Source organism: Balaenoptera borealis (assembly GCF_965194805.1).
Source record: "Balaenoptera borealis genome assembly, chromosome: 8".
Classification (NCBI taxonomy): domain Eukaryota; kingdom Metazoa; phylum Chordata; class Mammalia; order Artiodactyla; family Balaenopteridae; genus Balaenoptera; species Balaenoptera borealis.
Window position 1 is genome coordinate 122,759,478 of NC_138865.1, and position 17,154 is coordinate 122,776,631.

General features: G+C 55.4%; 1 protein-coding gene across 5 annotated transcripts in view; it reads left to right on the top strand.

Annotated features, from left to right (window-relative positions):
- Positions 1-16,658, top strand: part of CACNA1B (calcium voltage-gated channel subunit alpha1 B) — a 185,852-nt gene extending 169,194 nt beyond the window's left edge. For 4 of the 5 annotated variants that reach the window (XM_082403125.1, XM_082403127.1, XM_082403126.1 and 1 more), the window contains exons 38-46: positions 2,183-2,291; positions 6,744-6,851; positions 7,349-7,461; positions 8,235-8,362; positions 10,800-10,935; positions 11,086-11,202; positions 12,465-12,672; positions 12,909-13,165; positions 13,554-16,658. In XM_082403125.1, the coding sequence (XP_082259251.1) occupies positions 2,183-2,291; positions 6,744-6,851; positions 7,349-7,461; positions 8,235-8,362; positions 10,800-10,935; positions 11,086-11,202; positions 12,465-12,672; positions 12,909-13,165; positions 13,554-14,090 (1,713 nt within the window). In that variant the 3' untranslated portion in view covers positions 14,091-16,658. The remainder of the gene's footprint in view (positions 1-2,182; positions 2,292-6,743; positions 6,852-7,348; positions 7,462-8,234; positions 8,363-10,799; positions 10,936-11,085; positions 11,203-12,464; positions 12,673-12,908; positions 13,166-13,553) is intronic. The other variant, XM_082403129.1, reaches the window with a different exon arrangement.
- Positions 16,659-17,154: the final 496 nt, after the last annotated feature.

The following is a 17,154-nucleotide window of genomic DNA, read 5'->3' on the forward strand; positions in this document are numbered from 1 at the left end:
CCACCCTGCTGCTGAGGGCCCAGCGGGCTGAGCTGCAAGGAGCGGGGTAAACTGAGGACACCGCCAGGCCTCCCTCCCGGGTGGGCAAGCAGGCCACATGGCCCCACCCCCAAGCCTGCTCCCACCTGCCCCTGCATCCTCCATCACCCCCTTGGTGAGTAGGCACCTTCCATCCCTCCAGCGCTCCACGCTCTCAAGAGCCCTCCTGCAGCCCTCAGTTCTCCCGAGACTCAGCCAGCGTGTGCCTGGGGCCTGACTGCTGTCTCCCTCTCTGAGCAGGCTTCCCACCAGAGCTTCCATCTTTCTGATTCTGTCCACGCTGTCTGTCTCTGTGCTCCGATTCTGGGCTTGCATCTATCCCCTGGCTCAGCACAGCCTCTGGGAGCTAAGTGGCTCCTCCAGGCCATATGCAGACGCCTCTAGTGTCTTCCTCGGTCGTCCCCTGCCCGGCATGCGAGTCAAGCCTGCCTGGAGGTCCTGCATGAAAGGCTGTGGCTTTGTCCCCAAGAAGGAGAGCTGTGTCCACACTGACACCTGGGGCCAGGGTGGGCAGCCAGGGCCGTGACGGGGTAGCCTTTGGAGTTCTTCCCCAGGTGTGCTGGCCAACTCCAAGGTTCTGGCAGTGAAGAGACCAGGTGAGGCCTCGTGGTGGGTGGGAGTGGATGGGCTTGGTGAGCTGGGGAGGGTCCAGGAGATGCAGAGAGTGCCATGTCCAAGAGGGTCTAGGCCCAGGCAGAGACTCCTGTCTGTTTGCCCTGGTCTTGCCCCTCTGCTGCTCCCTGAGATTCCTGGCTCTCCGGGGCCTGGGCAGGCAGAAGGGGCTCTGGTAAAGGTGCCCCGGACGGAGCTCTCCTCTCTTGGAAAACACCTGCTTGCCCCTCCTTCCCGCTGGCCCCTGACTCCCTGACTCCCCTGGCGTGGAACCCCTCTGCCTCTCCCACTGCCATCGGTGCTGGTCTGCAGGGACACCGTGCTCTGGGAAGCCGTGTGTGTCACACAGGTGACCAGCAAGGTCCTAGGACCATGATTGGAGGTGCCAAGTGGGGCTTTGCCAGCATTAGGGGATGGAGTCTGGGCTCGTGTCTCTAGCCACCTACCCTCCATCAGGCTGAAGACTGGATTTGGTGCCAGGATGCTGGGGGCGGGCCTGGGGGCAGAGACGGGACAGAGAGGCTGCCCTGTCACAGGGTGCAGGCTTGGCAGAGGGCAGGCAGACCCCAGGGAGGGGCCCTGTGCCCCCACCTCTAGCTCCCATACTGGATGGGAGAGGACAGGGGGCTCACGGTGCCCTGAGGGCTCTACTTGGCAGGCGAGGTGGCCCCCCGATGCTCAGGACGTTCCAGACACACCTGAGACCCTTTTCCTCCTGGAGATCGCATAAGTTCTCAGAGCCTCAGGGACACACCTGTCTCTAGCTCTTCTGTCCTGGAAAATGGAAGAGAGGAAAGGGGGCTGTTCAACTGATGGGGAAACAGGGAGCAAGCTTGCAGGGCCCCCAGTCTGGTCTGAGCACTTGTCTTCCTGTGGGATGGCCCTGGGTCCCCATGCAGCTGGCTGAGCCCGAGGCCCTGTGCAGTCACATCTGTTTGGGTCCTTGCCCCTGGAAGGAGCTGGTCTCTAAGGCTTCCCTTGCTGCCTTGGGCTGGGGGTATCAAGCATCTGTTCCTGGCCCCCTAGCTGGGTGGTGAGAGGCAGAGGCCTTCCTGGGGCTGCGGGTCTCCTCACTGGGAACTGACCTCCGAGCCTGTGGTCTTGGCTGCCCCACCCCTCGTCCAATGCGCCTGTCTGTGGGCTGCCTCAGGGGTCCTGCAGCCCAGACCCCTCTTTAGCCTACGCCACACACTTGTTCTATCATGGGCAGTGGACAAGTGCCCCTCTGGCTGAGACATGCCTGTTTTTTCAGAGGGATCCAGGCTTATGGCCTGGCCCCATTGTACAAGATGTACGTGGACCTCTACTTTTCTGTAGCCCAGGGAACCCTCAGCTCAGATGAGGGTGGGGGTCCAGGGGTAGTGTGAATGCTGGCAAAACTCCCATCCAGCCAGCCTCTCTTGGTCCTGGGCACCTGCAGGGAACACCTCTGGGAGGCCAAGCCCAGCCTCCAGGGCCCTCGAGCACTGTGTAGCCCTGTGGCGGGGGGACCCTGGGAGGCCTGGCGCTGACCTGTCCCTCCTGTCCCCAGCGCCTGGTTCGTATGAACATGCCCATCTCCAACGAGGACATGACCGTCCACTTCACGTCCACGCTGATGGCCCTCATCCGGACTGCACTGGAGATCAAGCTGGCTCCAGGTGAGCAAGCCAGCCTTGAGGGAGGGCACGAAGCCAGGGCTGTGTGACCGCCCCCGAGAGCCACCCCAGGCAGCTGTGCAGGGGCGGGAGGAGGGGCCTGTCTGGACTGGATGGAGAACGACTGCCTCTGGCACCTCTGTCAGACTGACCTCGTCCCCTGAAGCCATCCTGCACGTTAGTGCTGCAATGATCCCATTTTCACGTGAGGAGCTGGGGTGGAGTGAAATTGAATGACTCCAGATTTCCCAGAGTTCTGCAGTGTTGGAGCCAGCGTCACATGAGCCAGTACCCCTTATGGGGTGAATAGTCTGCCCCTTCCCCATAGTGAGCCCACTTCCCCCATCAGGCCCTCTCCGGAGTTACTGATAGAACTACACAGCCTGAGCCAAATCAAGGAGGAAATGAACCTCCCGCTTGTCCTCCCCTCCACACTGCGTGTGATGACAGCTTCTCCTTCACAGAGAAAATGAGTCACCAGAGGGGCCCTCCCTCCACATCGCCTTCCTCCCTGCGTCCGTGCCCTTGAGCTTCGCCCTTTCTTGTGTAACGGATAAGCAGAGGCCAGTCCTCCCGCTTGCACACTCTGCCCTGTTTTCATCATCTACCCAAGGATGTCATGACAGAAATTCTGTATTCTATTTCTTGCCCTGTGAACTTTCTCTCTCTGCTGGATTATTTCTATCAATATGTAAATGTGCTGTTATTTTTCCTATTTTTAGAAAGTTTTTCTCTTCCCCCTCCATCGACTTCTCTCTTTTTCTTTTTTCCTTCTTAGCAACAGGAGACACAGGTCTGCATTGCCTCTGATTTCTCCTTTCCTAGTCTGCAGTCCATCTTTCACAGTGCAAAGCTTTGCTGGAACTGCTCTTGTCAAGCTCCGCAGGGACCTCCCATTCTCAGCCCTTGCATTATGGACCTGTCCACAGCCTTTCCGCAGTTTTCACTCCCTTCTGTGTGAAACCCCTTGTGTCTCTTTTTCTGGCTTCTCCCAACCTCTGAAGGTCACTGTGTGCCTCAGGCATACATTCTCACCTTTTCCCATGGCTTTCAATGTTGTGAATTCCAATTTTGTATTTTTACTCCAGGCCTGCTCCTACACCCCAGGCTTATATACCCCACAAATTATTCACCGTCTGTACTTGGAGGCCCATTGAGCATCCAGAGTTCACGTGCTGACTCTTGAGTTCCAGATACTCCCCAGATTCCTCCCTGTCTCCCATCAGTGGAAACTGCTGTTAGAGTTGCTCAAACCAAAACTTTTGCAGTCATTTTTATCTCCTACTTTTTTTTCTTACCCTACTTCTGATCCATATCTGAACCCTTATAATATCTTCTGACTCCACCTTCAAAATACACTCAGAATATGATCACTTGTCTAACCTTTCCTACTGCCACCTCCTGGTCCAAGTCACTCCTGTTCTTCTTGACTGGATTGTTGCGGTAACCTTCTAACTGGTCTGCTTCTGCCCTTGCCTCTTTCAGTCTACCTTCAACACAACAGCCAAAATGATCATGTTAAAAATCAAACCAGTAAAATTATTAAACCTCTAGCTAGCCTGATCACGAAAAATAGATAAAAATAACCAATATAAGGAACAAAAGAGGGAATGTCACTGTAGATCCTGCTGACGTTAAATGGATAACAAGGAAATTTTATAAACAACTTTATGTCAATAACTTCAGTAACTTAAATGAAATGGAAAAATTCCTTGACACAAACTATGAGGCTCATTCAAAAATAGGTAACCTGAAAAAAAAAGGAAATAGATAACCTTAGTAATACTGTATATATTAAATAAATTAAATTCATAGTTAAAAATCTTCCAACAAAGAAAATCGTGGGCCAAATTTGTTTCACTGATGAAGTCAACCAAACGTTTAAGGAGGAAATAATTCTATACAAAGTCCTCTAGACAGTAGAAAAAGAGAAGGTATTTCCCAATTTCTTTTACGAGGCCAGCATTACTCTGATACCAAAACTAAACAGAGACATTACAAGCAAAAAAATTACAGACCAACATTCCTCATGAATACAAACAATAAAATTTTCAACACAACTTTAGCAAACTGAACATGGTGATTAAAGTAGGGTTTATCCCAGGAATGAAAAATGCCAGGTGGGTTCAAGTTTAAAAATCAATCAATATAATGTAATATATCAAGGAGGAAAAACTATATGATTATCTCAATGGTTGCAGAAAAAGCTTTGACAAAATTCAACATCCATTTATGATACATAAATTCTATATAAACTAGAAATTAAAGCAAACTTCCTCAATCTGATCAAGGATATCTATGATAAACCTACAGCTAATGACATGCTTAACAAAGAAAGCCTGGCTCCTTTCCCCCTAAGATCAGTAACAAGGCAAGGATGTCTCCTGTCACCATTTTTGTTCAATATCATACTTGAGGTTCTAGCCATTGTAACAAGTCAAGAAAAAGAAATGAGGTATACCAATTAGAAAGAAATAAATAAAATTGTCTCTATTCATGAGTGACATGATTATCTATACAGAAAATCTTAAAGAATCAAATAAAAAGTTAATAAAACCAAAGCATCTACAAGCCTAGGAATACCAAGGATTGCTGGGAACCACCAGAAGCTAGGAAGAGACAAGAAGCGTTCTTCATTAGAGCCTTTCAAGGGATCACAGCCTTGTCGATACCTTGATTTTGAACTTCTGGCCTCCAGAACTGAGACAATATATTTCTGTTGTTTAAAGCTGCAAGAAGAAGTTACTAAAACTAATACCTGAGTATAGCAAGGTCAGTATATGAAAAGCAAATGTATTTCTATAGATTAGCAATTAATAATTGAAATTGAAAAAGTTCCATTAAAATTGCACCAAAAACATCAAATAACTGGCTAACTCTAAAAATATATATGCTAGAGTGTATGCTGCAAATTTCAGAATATTGACCAAAGGAATCTTTAATAACTAAACCAAGCACTATATCATGTTCATGCATTGGAAGACTCAATATTGTTAGTTCTCCTCATATTGATCAATAGAATCAGTGTTACGCCAATCAAAATCCCAACAGGCTTTCTGGGTTGAAATTTATAAACTGATTCTAAAATATACGTAGAAAAGCACACAAACTTGAGTAACAGAAACAATTTTGCAAAAAGAATAAAGTATTTTAGCCATTTGAAAAATGACAATATTTAAGTACTGATGAGAATGCAGAAAACTCGAATTCTCGTGTTCCTAGTGTGGATACAGTGGTACAGCCGCTTTGGAAAACAGTTTCACCGTTCTTTATCGTGTGGCCCAGGCATCCCACTCCTAAGGGAGATGACATGAAAGTATACTCGCACACAAAAACCTATATGCTAAAGTCTGTGGCTTTATTCATAATCGCGCCAAACGGTAAACAACTCAACCATCAGCCAAATGGTGACGGATAATCAAACTGTGGTGTGTCTGTGCAGTGAGACGGTTCTCACTCAGCAGCAGAGAAACAGGCCGCCCGTATGCTTGACGTGGGTGGGGCTCAGATGCATCGCGCTGGGTGAAAAGTCAGACTCGGCAGCATGTTGTGTGAAGCCATTTGTATGACATTCTGAGAAGCTGAAACAGTTGAGACAGAAAACACATCGTTGATGCCAGGGCCCTGGGAGAGGGCGAAGGGGTGGACCACAAAGGGTACGGCGGGAGCTTGGCAGGGGTGCCGTGCTCCTGCCTGGATTGTGATGGTGGATCCATGGTCATATGCATTTACCAAAGTTCACAGAGTGGGAGAAGTAACAAGGTGAATGTTTATGTACGTAAATCACACTTTAATAAACATGATGTTTAAAAAGAGATGGATCAGAGTACTTTATTCCTCTGCTTGGCCCCTCTGCTGCTTCCTGTCTCAGCGGCCCCCACCTGCATGTCCTCTCCCTCTGCTCCAGCCTCGCCCTCCTGGCTCCCTGGCCCCCTTCAGGGTCCCGTGAGCCCTTTCCCGACCGTTCTGTCCAAACTGCAGCCCTCCTCATAGTTCCTGTCCCTCCCCTCTTGGGTTTTCCTGTATCCAACGTACTGGACTTCTAACTTACTGCTACTTCATTGTAGATTAAAATCATGTAACTCCACAAGGGCAGTTTCTTTTGATTTTGTTCCATCACCTAGAACAACACCTGGTGTTCGGTGGGCGCTCAGTAACTTTTATGGAATGATTGATGAATGGCTGGAACACCGCGGTGTGCCTTCCGAATCCCATCGCCACCCACGCCTACACGCCCTCGCACCCTCGCCACTGGGCGGCTCAGCTCCCACACCTCTTTAGACAGGTTCTGGCGGGAGCTCTCTGACCAGCCTCCAAGGCAGTGTTTCTCCCCCCTGCACCTTTCCTCCAGCATGGGGTCTCTCCCCGCCCACCCCAGCTCTGCCTGTTCCCCCAAGGGGGCTGTGGGATGGCTCCTAACATCTCTCCTCCCTTCCCACCCTTATCCTGCCCCAGCTGGCACAAAGCAGCATCAGTGTGACGCAGAGTTGAGGAAGGAGATTTCCTCTGTGTGGGCCAATCTGCCCCAGAAGACCCTGGATTTACTGGTGCCACCCCATAAACGTAAGTAGGGTGAGAAACTCCCCCTGCCCACCCCTCTTTTGTTGCACCCAGAGGCAGAGCAGGGAGTCCTGGGTGAGGGCAGTTGTTGAGTCACCTTGGAGAGGAGGGCTCACGTCCTTGATAGCCCAGAGCACTAGTCTCCAAGGTGGGAGCCAGGGACTGTGGGAGGAGATGTCTGGGCCGTATTCCGTTGGGCAGAGTCACCCACACTCCTAGTGTGGGGAATTCCCTTCAGAAAATCCAGAGAAAAGGTAGGGAGACGCCTACAGTTGGAGCTGGCAGAAGGATGAAGTGTCTGGGGTTAGACTGAGCTGTGCTGTGTTGGGTGGAGCACAGCGGGGCCTGGGGGAGAGTCAGTGCAGCTCCAGACGGGCCAAGCCCCACGGTCCCGCCCGCGGGTCCAGGAGTCCTCGTGGTGGGTGCTGGCTCCTCACCCCAGCCCACCCCACATGTCCCCTTTCTCTTGTGTTCCCTCCTTTGCCTGCCGTGCTCTCCAGCCGATGAGATGACAGTGGGGAAAGTGTACGCAGCTCTGATGATATTCGACTTCTACAAACAGAACAAAACCACCAGAGACCAGATTCACCAAGCTCCTGGAGGCCTGTCCCAGGTACCAGGTTCCAGGAGTTCCAGGAAGTAATCCCGAGACTCTGCCACCTTCTATTGTTTGGTAGCAGAGGGGACCCAGCCCCTTCTTGAAGAAAGTGCAGCGGGAAAAGGAAGATGAGAGTTTCTTGCGGCCGCCTCTCTGGCCCACAGAGTCAGAAACCCCATATAGCCTGTGCTTCCGTTAGCGGGAGGTGCACACAGGCGGGGCCCAAAGAGGTTCAGACCGACTGCGCAGGGTCATGTTGTGTCCCACTCATGCCTCTGGCTGGGATAGTTTGGAGGACTTTCTTCCAGAGGTCATCCTTCAAAGATGACGACTTCACCACACAGCCAAAACCTTTGGTGACCGTGTGTAGACTCTCATCTATAAAGTTGTCCTGTGTCCAGCACTCAGGACGTTCACCCCCAGGGTGCGAAGTGTCTGGTGCCCACACCCCAGCCCTGAAATCTCCTCGAATTCTGCTCTACCTGGGACTCTGGCAGCCTCTACTGGTCAATCCAAGTTGATGACGAGATGAAATCTTTTTGCCATTTGTAATCAGATCCAGTCCCCAAATTGTGTAGGAAGGGAAACTGAGGCTCCAGGAAATGAAATGACTGTCCTGAAGTCACTTACAGGCCAGATTGGGAATGGGCTTCTGATGGGCGAAGGACAGGCCCAGGGATCCCCATCCTGCCCTGGGGGTTCCGGATAGGTGTCCGAGCACCTCGGTGCCTGGGGTCCATGGGGCATCCCCGGCCTCAGAGACCCTCCTCCTGGCGCCCCTTCTGCAGATGGGCCCCGTGTCCCTGTTCCACCCTCTGAAGGCCACGCTGGAGCAGACGCAGCCGGCCGTGCTCCGCGGAGCCCGGGTTTTCCTTCGGCAGAAGAGCTCGGCCTCCCTCAGCAATGGCGGGGCAGTGTGAGTACCACTGGGCAGGGCGTGGGACCTTGGCGGGAGGAGGGCAGGGGTCCCCCTGGAGCTCCCGTGGGCAGTGCTCCAGGACAGGGAGCCCTCGTGTCTCACCGCCACCCAGCCACACCCACCTCCACCCAGATGCTTCGCTGTGGGTCCAGCTGGTCCAGTCTGCCGCCGGAGCTGGTTCTGTGGTGCATCTGAGGCTGATTCCTCTAACAGTAGACAGGTGCTCTGACGGCACTGGGGTCACCTGATTTAGACAGTCTGTTATTCCAGCCCACGCCTCCCACTGTGGGAGCCTGTTTCTCTCTCCGGTGAGGGCTCCCCTCTGCTTCCTCGCTGGCCTTCGGTGCCTGCAGACCATTAAGAAGGTATCTGTTTCCACCTCAGCTTCTCACCGCTTTTTGTTAACGGCCTGTTAGTGTTCTCATCTTCCTTTAAGATACTTTCCCTCTCAGATCTCCATTTTGATATTGATGTCTGTTTTGTAGACAAATTGGCAAGGTCTTTCCATATCACGTAACTCTTGGTAACGACCCCAAAACCAAGTGATCCAGAATAGCAATCACTGTGGCACTCTGAGGGGTGGTAGCTGGTACCAGGCTGAGCTGCACTGGAGGGCAGGACCCTCTCAGCCACCGCCCCCAGTCAGAGGGGGGTGCCCCACATCCGCTAACATCCCGTTGGCCAAAGCAACTCATTGGTTGAGCCCAAAGCAGGAATGTGCGCTCCGTCTCACCGGCAGGGGCTGAGGGTGGGCCTCACGCCTACTTGCCGTCCTGGAGAACCACAAGGCCAGGCAGCAAGCATGGCTAGGGCTCCTGGTTTGTTCCTCTCCTGTGCATGTTTTGGACACTCTTTTTGAAGCCTGATTTTGGGTCATGGGCTGTGAATCAGGTAGCTTTTGCTGAGTAACAAACTGCCATACTTAGGGAGCCAGCCCTAAGTGCTTTGGCAGTGCTTTGGGCCTGGGCCCCGGCCAGCTCCGGTGGGGCCGGTGGGCCCAGGACAGCATATTGTCACCTCCTGTGTCTGGGCTTATCAGTGTGGAGAGGCCGGAGAACAGCCCGAGGGGAAGGCCAGGGTGCAGGTGTTCAGGCCTCTCCTTGTGCCCCATTGGCCAAAGCAAGTCACCTCCCTAGCCCGAGCTCATGGGACAGGGGTTGACACTGCGGCGGCACAAGTCCAGAGGTGGAGAGGCCACAGGACACTGGGAGAATCTAAGCCACAACTGATAACGCTCCCGTGCGAAAACCGCACTCTTGAGTGCGTGCAGGCCTCCCAGCCCCTGGGAGCCCCCGTGTTCCCACACTCTCCTTTCTCCATGCTGGCTACGATCCCATTTGTGCATTTAAAGTTAAACAGTGGATTCTGAGTGTCCATGTGTGTGTCGGAGGGGATGGGGTGGGGGTGTGTCTTTGTGGACTGATCTGAGCTGGGCTTTCGGTTCCGGAAAATGAACGCCACTTATTTCCGTGGTTATAATCTCTACACAAATCAGTTACCACCCCTTTTTGTTGCATGTGAGAGAGGGCCCAATCTACCGGGGCCAGGCAGTGGGGGCATTTACTGAGCCTTCTGATGGCTGGTGTAAGTGCCCACCCGGCCTCGGCATGGTGTGACCTCAGAGGTGACCAGGCCTTGGGGCCAGCGTCCATCCTCCTGGCCATGCTTCCTCTCAGGGTCAGCCTTTCCTGAGGCTAGAGCAGCTCCAACAGCACAGTGCAGGGGAGACGCTTGCAACTTGAGAAGATGAAGGATGTTCTCAGAAAGCCCAGTGCTGGTGGGTCTGGTCATCAGTGTGGCCAGCTTAGGCCATCAGGCTTCACCTCTGAGCTCAGAGTGTGATTGTTGCCACTCAACCTGGGTGACGGGGAATGTATGTGATACCTCATTGTACAGGAGAACGAGCAGAAACCCAGGCAGATGCTGGGCTGTTTTGGTGCCACTTGGGAGACACGATAAGAAAGACAGACACTGACAGGGAGAGGGCAGGCAGTTAGGTTGCGTGTGGTGGGGAAGGCCTCCAAAAGTGGTCTCACCAAAGGGGACACTTGTGCCTAGACCTCAGGGCAGGAAGGCCTCGGTGGCTGGGGTCAGGGGAGTCGCGAGGAGCCGTGGGCCATCAGGGCTGACTGAGCGGCCTCGCAGGCTGGATGCCTCGGCCGTGTGCGTGTGTGTGGCCTCGTCCCACCACACGTGTGAGCCCCTGTCTAGGCCAGATGTCCCCAGACTAGGGTCCCCTCTCTGCCCATCAACTCTGAGCGCGCACGACCATTGCTGTCCCTGCACTGGAGGGTGGCCACACTCAAGGGACCTCCTTCCTCTGGGCTCCTTCTAGCCCAGAACAGGGTCAGGGTGGAGGTTTCTGGCAGGTGGGAGCCAGGTTCTGTGGCCCATGAACCTCCAGGCCCACAGGACAATCCTCTCTTCTCCACAGACATACCCAAGAGGGTGGCATCAAGGAGTCAGTCTCCTGGGGCACTCAGAGGACCCAGGAGGTGCCCTGCGAGGTGAGGACACCCCTGGAGCGTGGCCACTCCACGGAGATCCCGGTGGTGCAGACAGGAAAACCGGTGAGGGCTCCCAGGGCTGGGGGGCCGAGTTAGGGATCGGGTGAGAGTGGGAGGGTGAGGGTGAGAGCAGGATGGGGGGGAGGCTGGGATGGGGGAGAAAGTGAGAGTGGGATGGGGGTGGGTGTGACTGGGGGGCTGCTGTCCCCCCAGGCTGTGGATGTCCAGATGCAGAGCATGGCCCTGAGAGGCCCTGACGCGGAGCCCCAACCCGGGCTGGAGAGCCAGGGCCGAGCTGCCTCCATGCCCCGCCTGGCAGCGGAGACTCAGGTGGGTGGTCTGGGAGGGTTGGGGTCATGGGAGGGGGGTTGGGGGTGAGGAGACTTGGCATGGAGGAGCTTGTGTCCCACACGTGGGCTTTGCTGGGGTGGAACCTCCCTGAAGGCACTGTAGCCTGGGCACCACCAGTCCTGTTTGGAACCCTCAGAACACGATGCTGGCCTCGAGAGGTGTGGCCAGGCCAGCAAGCGTCCCCACTGCCCACTGTGCTCAGCCGCCTGTCGGGGCACCAGGGCCTCCACCCCACGGCCGCGTGTCACCGACCCAGCCCTTCCCTGTCTCTGGGACACGCCTCTCCCACTCCAGCTCTTCACTCCCCCAGAAATCACACACAGGGCCTCCTCAAGCCACCCTTTTCCCTCATGTCCTCTCGGAGACCCTGGGGGTGACCCTGTTCTCTCTCTGGACACTGGAGGTTCTTTCTCTGGGACTCGCTTGACCACCTGGCAGGAAGCCCCTGGCCAAGGGGCTGCGGCACTGTTTCCCGGGCTGAGCCCTTGGGTTCAGCATTCCTCTTCCAACCCCTCACTCCCTTGTCTCTGCCCACTGCGCCTGGTGCCCTCCTGGCCTGGCCACCTCCCTTCGGCGCCATGCTGGCGCCTCTTCTCCCTCCTTGATGCTTGAGCCCGAGCAGTGGCTCTGGGTGAGCCCATTTCCATGGGTTGTGCTTTCAGCCCTGGGGGACCTCACGGTGCTGGATGGACGGAAGGGCTGGCACAGTGGCCTCACCGTGGCCACCGAGGCAGCTGTGGGCCCCACCCGGGATCCTTCCAGCCAGGCCCATGGCCTCCCTCTTCCTGGCACCCTCCCTGTCCTGTAGGGACGCTGAGGCCAAGAGGCCTCCTGGGCCCCGCCCGGCCTGGGAGAGACAGGCACACAAACACCATTTTGTGCAAAGAGTGCTTCTGAGGAAGCGGTGGGTCTCGTGTGGGCAAGAGCAGTCCAGGGAGAGGGAAGGGCTTGGTGGTCCCGGAACCCCAGCCCCTCAGTGGGCCTCCCCAGGGACCCTGCCAGACGGCAGGCCAGGCCCTCCGTGGCGCCATGCTCCCCCCCTACCCCCAGCCCCCTGGGGCACAGCCTGCCTTGTCTGGGGAGATGCCCCAACTTCAGGGATAGAGTCCCAGGCCCATTCCTCCCGATGGGACGTGTCCTGTGGTCTGCCCAGCCCCCGTGTCATGGCGGCTTCCCCGCCGCCCTGGGCCTCCCTGGACCCCACTCTCAGGCCGTGCGCCCACCCGTGTCCCCGCCCGCAGCCGGCCCCAGACGCCAGCCCCATGAAGCGCTCCATCTCCACTCTGGCGCCCCAGCGCCCCCCCGTGGCTCGTCTCTGCAACGCCGCCCTGGACCGCGCTCCGGCCAGCCAGGCCGCCCCCCACCATCACCACCGCTGCCATCGCCGCAGGGACAGGAAGCCGAGGTCCCTGGAGAAGGGGCCCAGCCTGTCCGCAGACACAGATGGCGGTGCGTGCGAGGGGTCTCTCGAGGGGCGGTGGCTCGAGTTGGGGGTTCAAGAGCACACGGGAACCCTCTTCCTTTCTGCACCCCACAACCCCACAGCCAGCCCTGAGCCTGAGACCAGGCAGGAGCGCCCCCCAGCTCTTCCCTGGGGCCCTCTGCTGGCCCTGGGGGGCCAGGCCGGGGTGGGGTCTGTCTCGCCGCCGGTTTGGCTGTGCTGACTTCTCTTCTCCCCCCGCCAGCACCCAACAGCGCCGCGGGGCCGGGGCCGGGGCCGGGGCCGCCCCCGGGGGAGGGGCCAGCAGGCTGCCGGCGGGAGCGCAGGCAGGAGCGGGGCCGGTCGCAGGAGCGGAGGCAGCCCTCCTCTTCCTCCTCTGAGAAGCAGCGCTTCTACTCCTGCGACCGCTTCGGGGGCCGTGAGCCGCCCCAGCCCCAGCCCCCCCTCAGCAGTCACCCCGCGTCGCCAACCTCTGGGCAGGAGCCAGGACCCCCGAGACAGGTACGTGGGCCTCAGGACCCTGCCTCGTCCCCGCTCCCTGGGGTCCGGGAGGGAGCCCCTTCCCGGCCTGGTTCCTAGGCCCAAGCCTGCGCTCCTCGCTTCCTGGCCCTGTTCGTCCCGCCGAGCGGAGCCCTGGCCCTCCCGCTGTCCAGTCCCTTCTTCGTTTTCCTTCTGACTGAGGTGGGCTGGGCTGTGGTCTCCTGTTCCCTGGCCCTGTGCCTATCCCTTTCTGTCACCACCATCCGCAGACCGCCATCCCACCCTCCTGGGGCCGCCCCGGGTCCATCCCAGCTGCCCCCCGGCCGCCCCCCGCCGTGCCTCTCCCCTGTGCTGTGCTCTGTTCGCCCTGTCCTTTGATTGGGGTTTGCCGTGTTCCCGTTTCCTGCAGGGTAGTGGTTCAGTGAACGGGAGCCCCCTGCTGCCAACATCTGGTGCTAGCACCCCTGGCCGCGGCGGGCGGAGGCAGCTGCCCCAGACCCCGCTGACCCCCCGTCCCAGCATCACCTATAAGACGGCCAACTCCTCGCCCGTCCACTTTGCTGGGGCTCAGACCAGCGTCCCTGCCTTCTCCCCCGGCCGGCTTAGCCGTGGCCTTTCAGAACACAACGCCCTGCTCCAGAGAGACCCCCTCAGCCAGCCCCTGGCCCCCAGCTCTCGGATCGGCTCTGACCCGTACCTGGGGCAGCGTCTGGACAGCGCGCCTGCTGCCCGCACGCAGCCTGAGGACACGCTCACCTTCGAGGAGGCCGTGGCCACCAACTCGGGCCGCTCCTCCCGGACTTCCTACGTGTCCTCCCTGACCTCCCAGTCCCACCCCCTCCGCCGGGTGCCCAACGGCTACCACTGCACTCTGGGGCTCAGCTCCGGCGGGGGCGGCCGGGGGCGGCACAGCTACCACCACCCCGACCAAGACCACTGGTGCTAGCCGCACCGCGACCGGCGGGCGCGTCCCAGGTGATGAGTTCTATCATCCGCGCTGGGCTCCGGGGCGCTCGGGCGCTGAGGCGGGGGCAGCAGCCCTGGGAGGAGAGCCTCGGCCCTGTGTCTCCTGCTTCACGCTGGGTGGAGCGGTTTGTAGAGGGATGTGGCTCCCTCTGTACCCCTCCCGCGCTGCCTCCCTGGGTGTCACAGCTCAGAGCCTCCACAGGACGCGGCTGCGTGTGCTGAGCGGGACTGGGTGAAGGCCCCAGCGTCCGGGCTGTGTGCTGGGAACGTTTTGCAGGAGGTCTGCATCTTGTGCGGATCGTCCTTTATCCAAACGTGTGGTGCAGAGGAGCAGGCGAGACCTCAGAACAGAGTCGATGGTGAACCGAGCAGGTCTCGTCAGCCTCCTCACACCAACGGTCCGGTGGCGCCCTTCGTACCTAAAATGGGAAATAGGCACTAGAAACGCACGCAGATGCTCTGTCCTCTCCCAGACACAGTCAGCCCTGACAGGGACCAAATCTGGACCACGTTCTTGCTGTTGGTTTTGATTTTTAGTCACGACACCCTTCACTCGTTTGTTGACTCTATATACTTGATCAAAAAATAAAAATAAAAAACCAGAATAACGGGGAAGGGAATGTTAACATGACTGTAACACCTCAAACCTATAGGAGAATCTCAGCGTTTCAGGATGTGCGTTGTTGGCTTGCTCGAGGAGATGCTCTGTGTCCAGTCCAGGCGGCCAACCAGACCCCCCCCACCCCGGCTCCCGCTGTTCTCGACCAAGTGCCTGACCTCCCAGCGCCTCGCGCAGGCTCCCGGGGGCGGGACGGGAGGCCTGTGTGAACTGCGAGTGGGCTTTGTGGAAACTATTCCAAACAGCAACTGAGTAGAAAGTGGATGTAATGGAGAACATGCAGAAAACATCCAGTAGGTCCGTCGTTGTTGGAATGAAGCGGCCGTTTGCCCCTTTTCCTCGAACCAGTAGAGGCCGCAGGGCATGTGTAGCATGGCCCGCGTGGGCCGGTCAGTCTTTCTACACCCGATTCTCAGGGACAGGGTGCCTGACAGGCAGGGCGCAATCTCTGTAGTTGTGCAAATTTCTTTTCACAGAAGACTCATCGGGGAGAGGCTGGTGGGAAGTGGGGGAGGTTGGATGGGGTGGGGGCAGGAGGAGCGCCCGCATCTGAGCAGATGAGGGCAGCTGGGAACCAAACTGAAATGAGGCCGGAACTCGGAGGAAGGAGCAGCTCAGCTGCAGCTGCTGAGCTGGGTACCTGAGCCCACACTCTTTCTGGCACAAGAGGTGGGAAAGCAGGCAGCGGAACGAAGTCCAGCTTCAGGGCCACGTTCAAAAGAGAAAGACCACTGTTAGGATGTGGTGCATAAAACACTGGGAGACCCTTTGTTTTGTGAACAAAAGGAGCATTTAGATGAGTAGGTTCTGGTGTGTCCTCCATAGTTTGAAATGTGAGATGATCTCTTTGCTGGATCATTTGAGTGTTCCCATTGGCTTTTACCCCATGATTCTCCTAAAGAAACTTGGAGTGTGATGTGTGTGTGCGTGTCTGTGTGTCCCCGTGAGCGGATGCCATTAACCCATAGGGCTATGCAACAAAAGACACACGTTTAATATTAGAAATAAAACACACAAGACCGCCACCTGTTCTAGGGTTTGAGCATGATTGTGACCAAACCATTTTATAGAATTTCCTTACTCGAAGGCACAACACTCTGAAACTTTAAAATAACAGAGTATTTTACTCAAATAGGATATAATTAAAATCGGAACCTCGGACTGTGCATGTCATCACTGGCTCCTGTTGCAAAGCAGAAGGATGGTACTTTGGTACTGATGTTTTGTCTCTGGTCCCCCAGCCCATATTATTTTGAATGTATTCATTCTGTGCAGAACCACAGCTGCTTCCCCAGGCCATGTTGGGCAGAGAATCCACTTTTCCAGACCCATACAGCCATGCTGGCTTGTCTGGATTCTTCTAGACACTGGAATTGGTGAAAATTACAGAGAGCGGGGGATATACTGTCTTGTTTTCCCGACTCTGCGTTTTGTTTCTGTACTGTCTCTTCTCAGCTGTCACGTTTTCCCCAAAATCTCATAGTTGCCAAATTTGAAGTGCATCAACCAGTTGTCTGCATCTGGAACCAGTCAAGCAGTGGCTGTAGTTTGAATAAGTTATGTGTGCATGTAAAATATATACATATATACATATATTCAAGTATGTGCATGAAATGTATATCTTCGTACTTTTTGATAAAATGTATTCATTTGTTAATTTTTAATTATATTTGATATAAATCAAGGGTTTGTTGCAAAACTTTATATTTAAGAACAGTGTTTAAAAAAAACAAAAACCAAAAGAGAAGTCCCAACCATGCAACACAACTGGGACTTGCTTTAAAAAAAAATTCTGTGATTGACTAGTTTGCTGCCTGAGTAATATTTATCAGCCAAACTTTGGATTCTGCTATTGTTTCTACAATGACATTTTGTATGAAGCAAAGTCCTTGGATTAAAATAAAACTTAGCAAAAAATCAAAAACAAAACCCCACCATGCTGCTGGGTGATATATGCAAGGGGTGCGGAGCCAGGCGGCTGAGCCATCTCTGTGGGTGCGGGGCTCGGGGGCGGAGTGCACAGGGCTCAGAAGAAGATGAGACCCTCTTCAACTTGCTCTGGGCCTGATAGGATGCAAGGGTGGATTGGGCCCAGCTTTATGGTGAGGATCAGGGTAGGCTTGTGGCTGGAGGAGCCTGGATGAGGACTCACAGGGGATGTGGTTATGTTTTAGGGTTAGGAATATAGTTTGGGGTTGAGCAGGCATTGGCTGAGGTTTGGGGTGGCTGTGTTGGGTGGGTTAGTGGTTAGAGGTTAGAGTTAGGTTTGGGGTTGAGGTTGGGGTGTAAGTTAGAGACAGGGTTAGGAATTAGAGGTTAGGGTTAGGTATAGGCAAAGGGTTTGTCTATATAACCACTAACAGTGTAGGGTTGTGTGGGTGTAAGAATTAAGGTTTTGTTCAGTTTACATTAGAGTTCATTTACA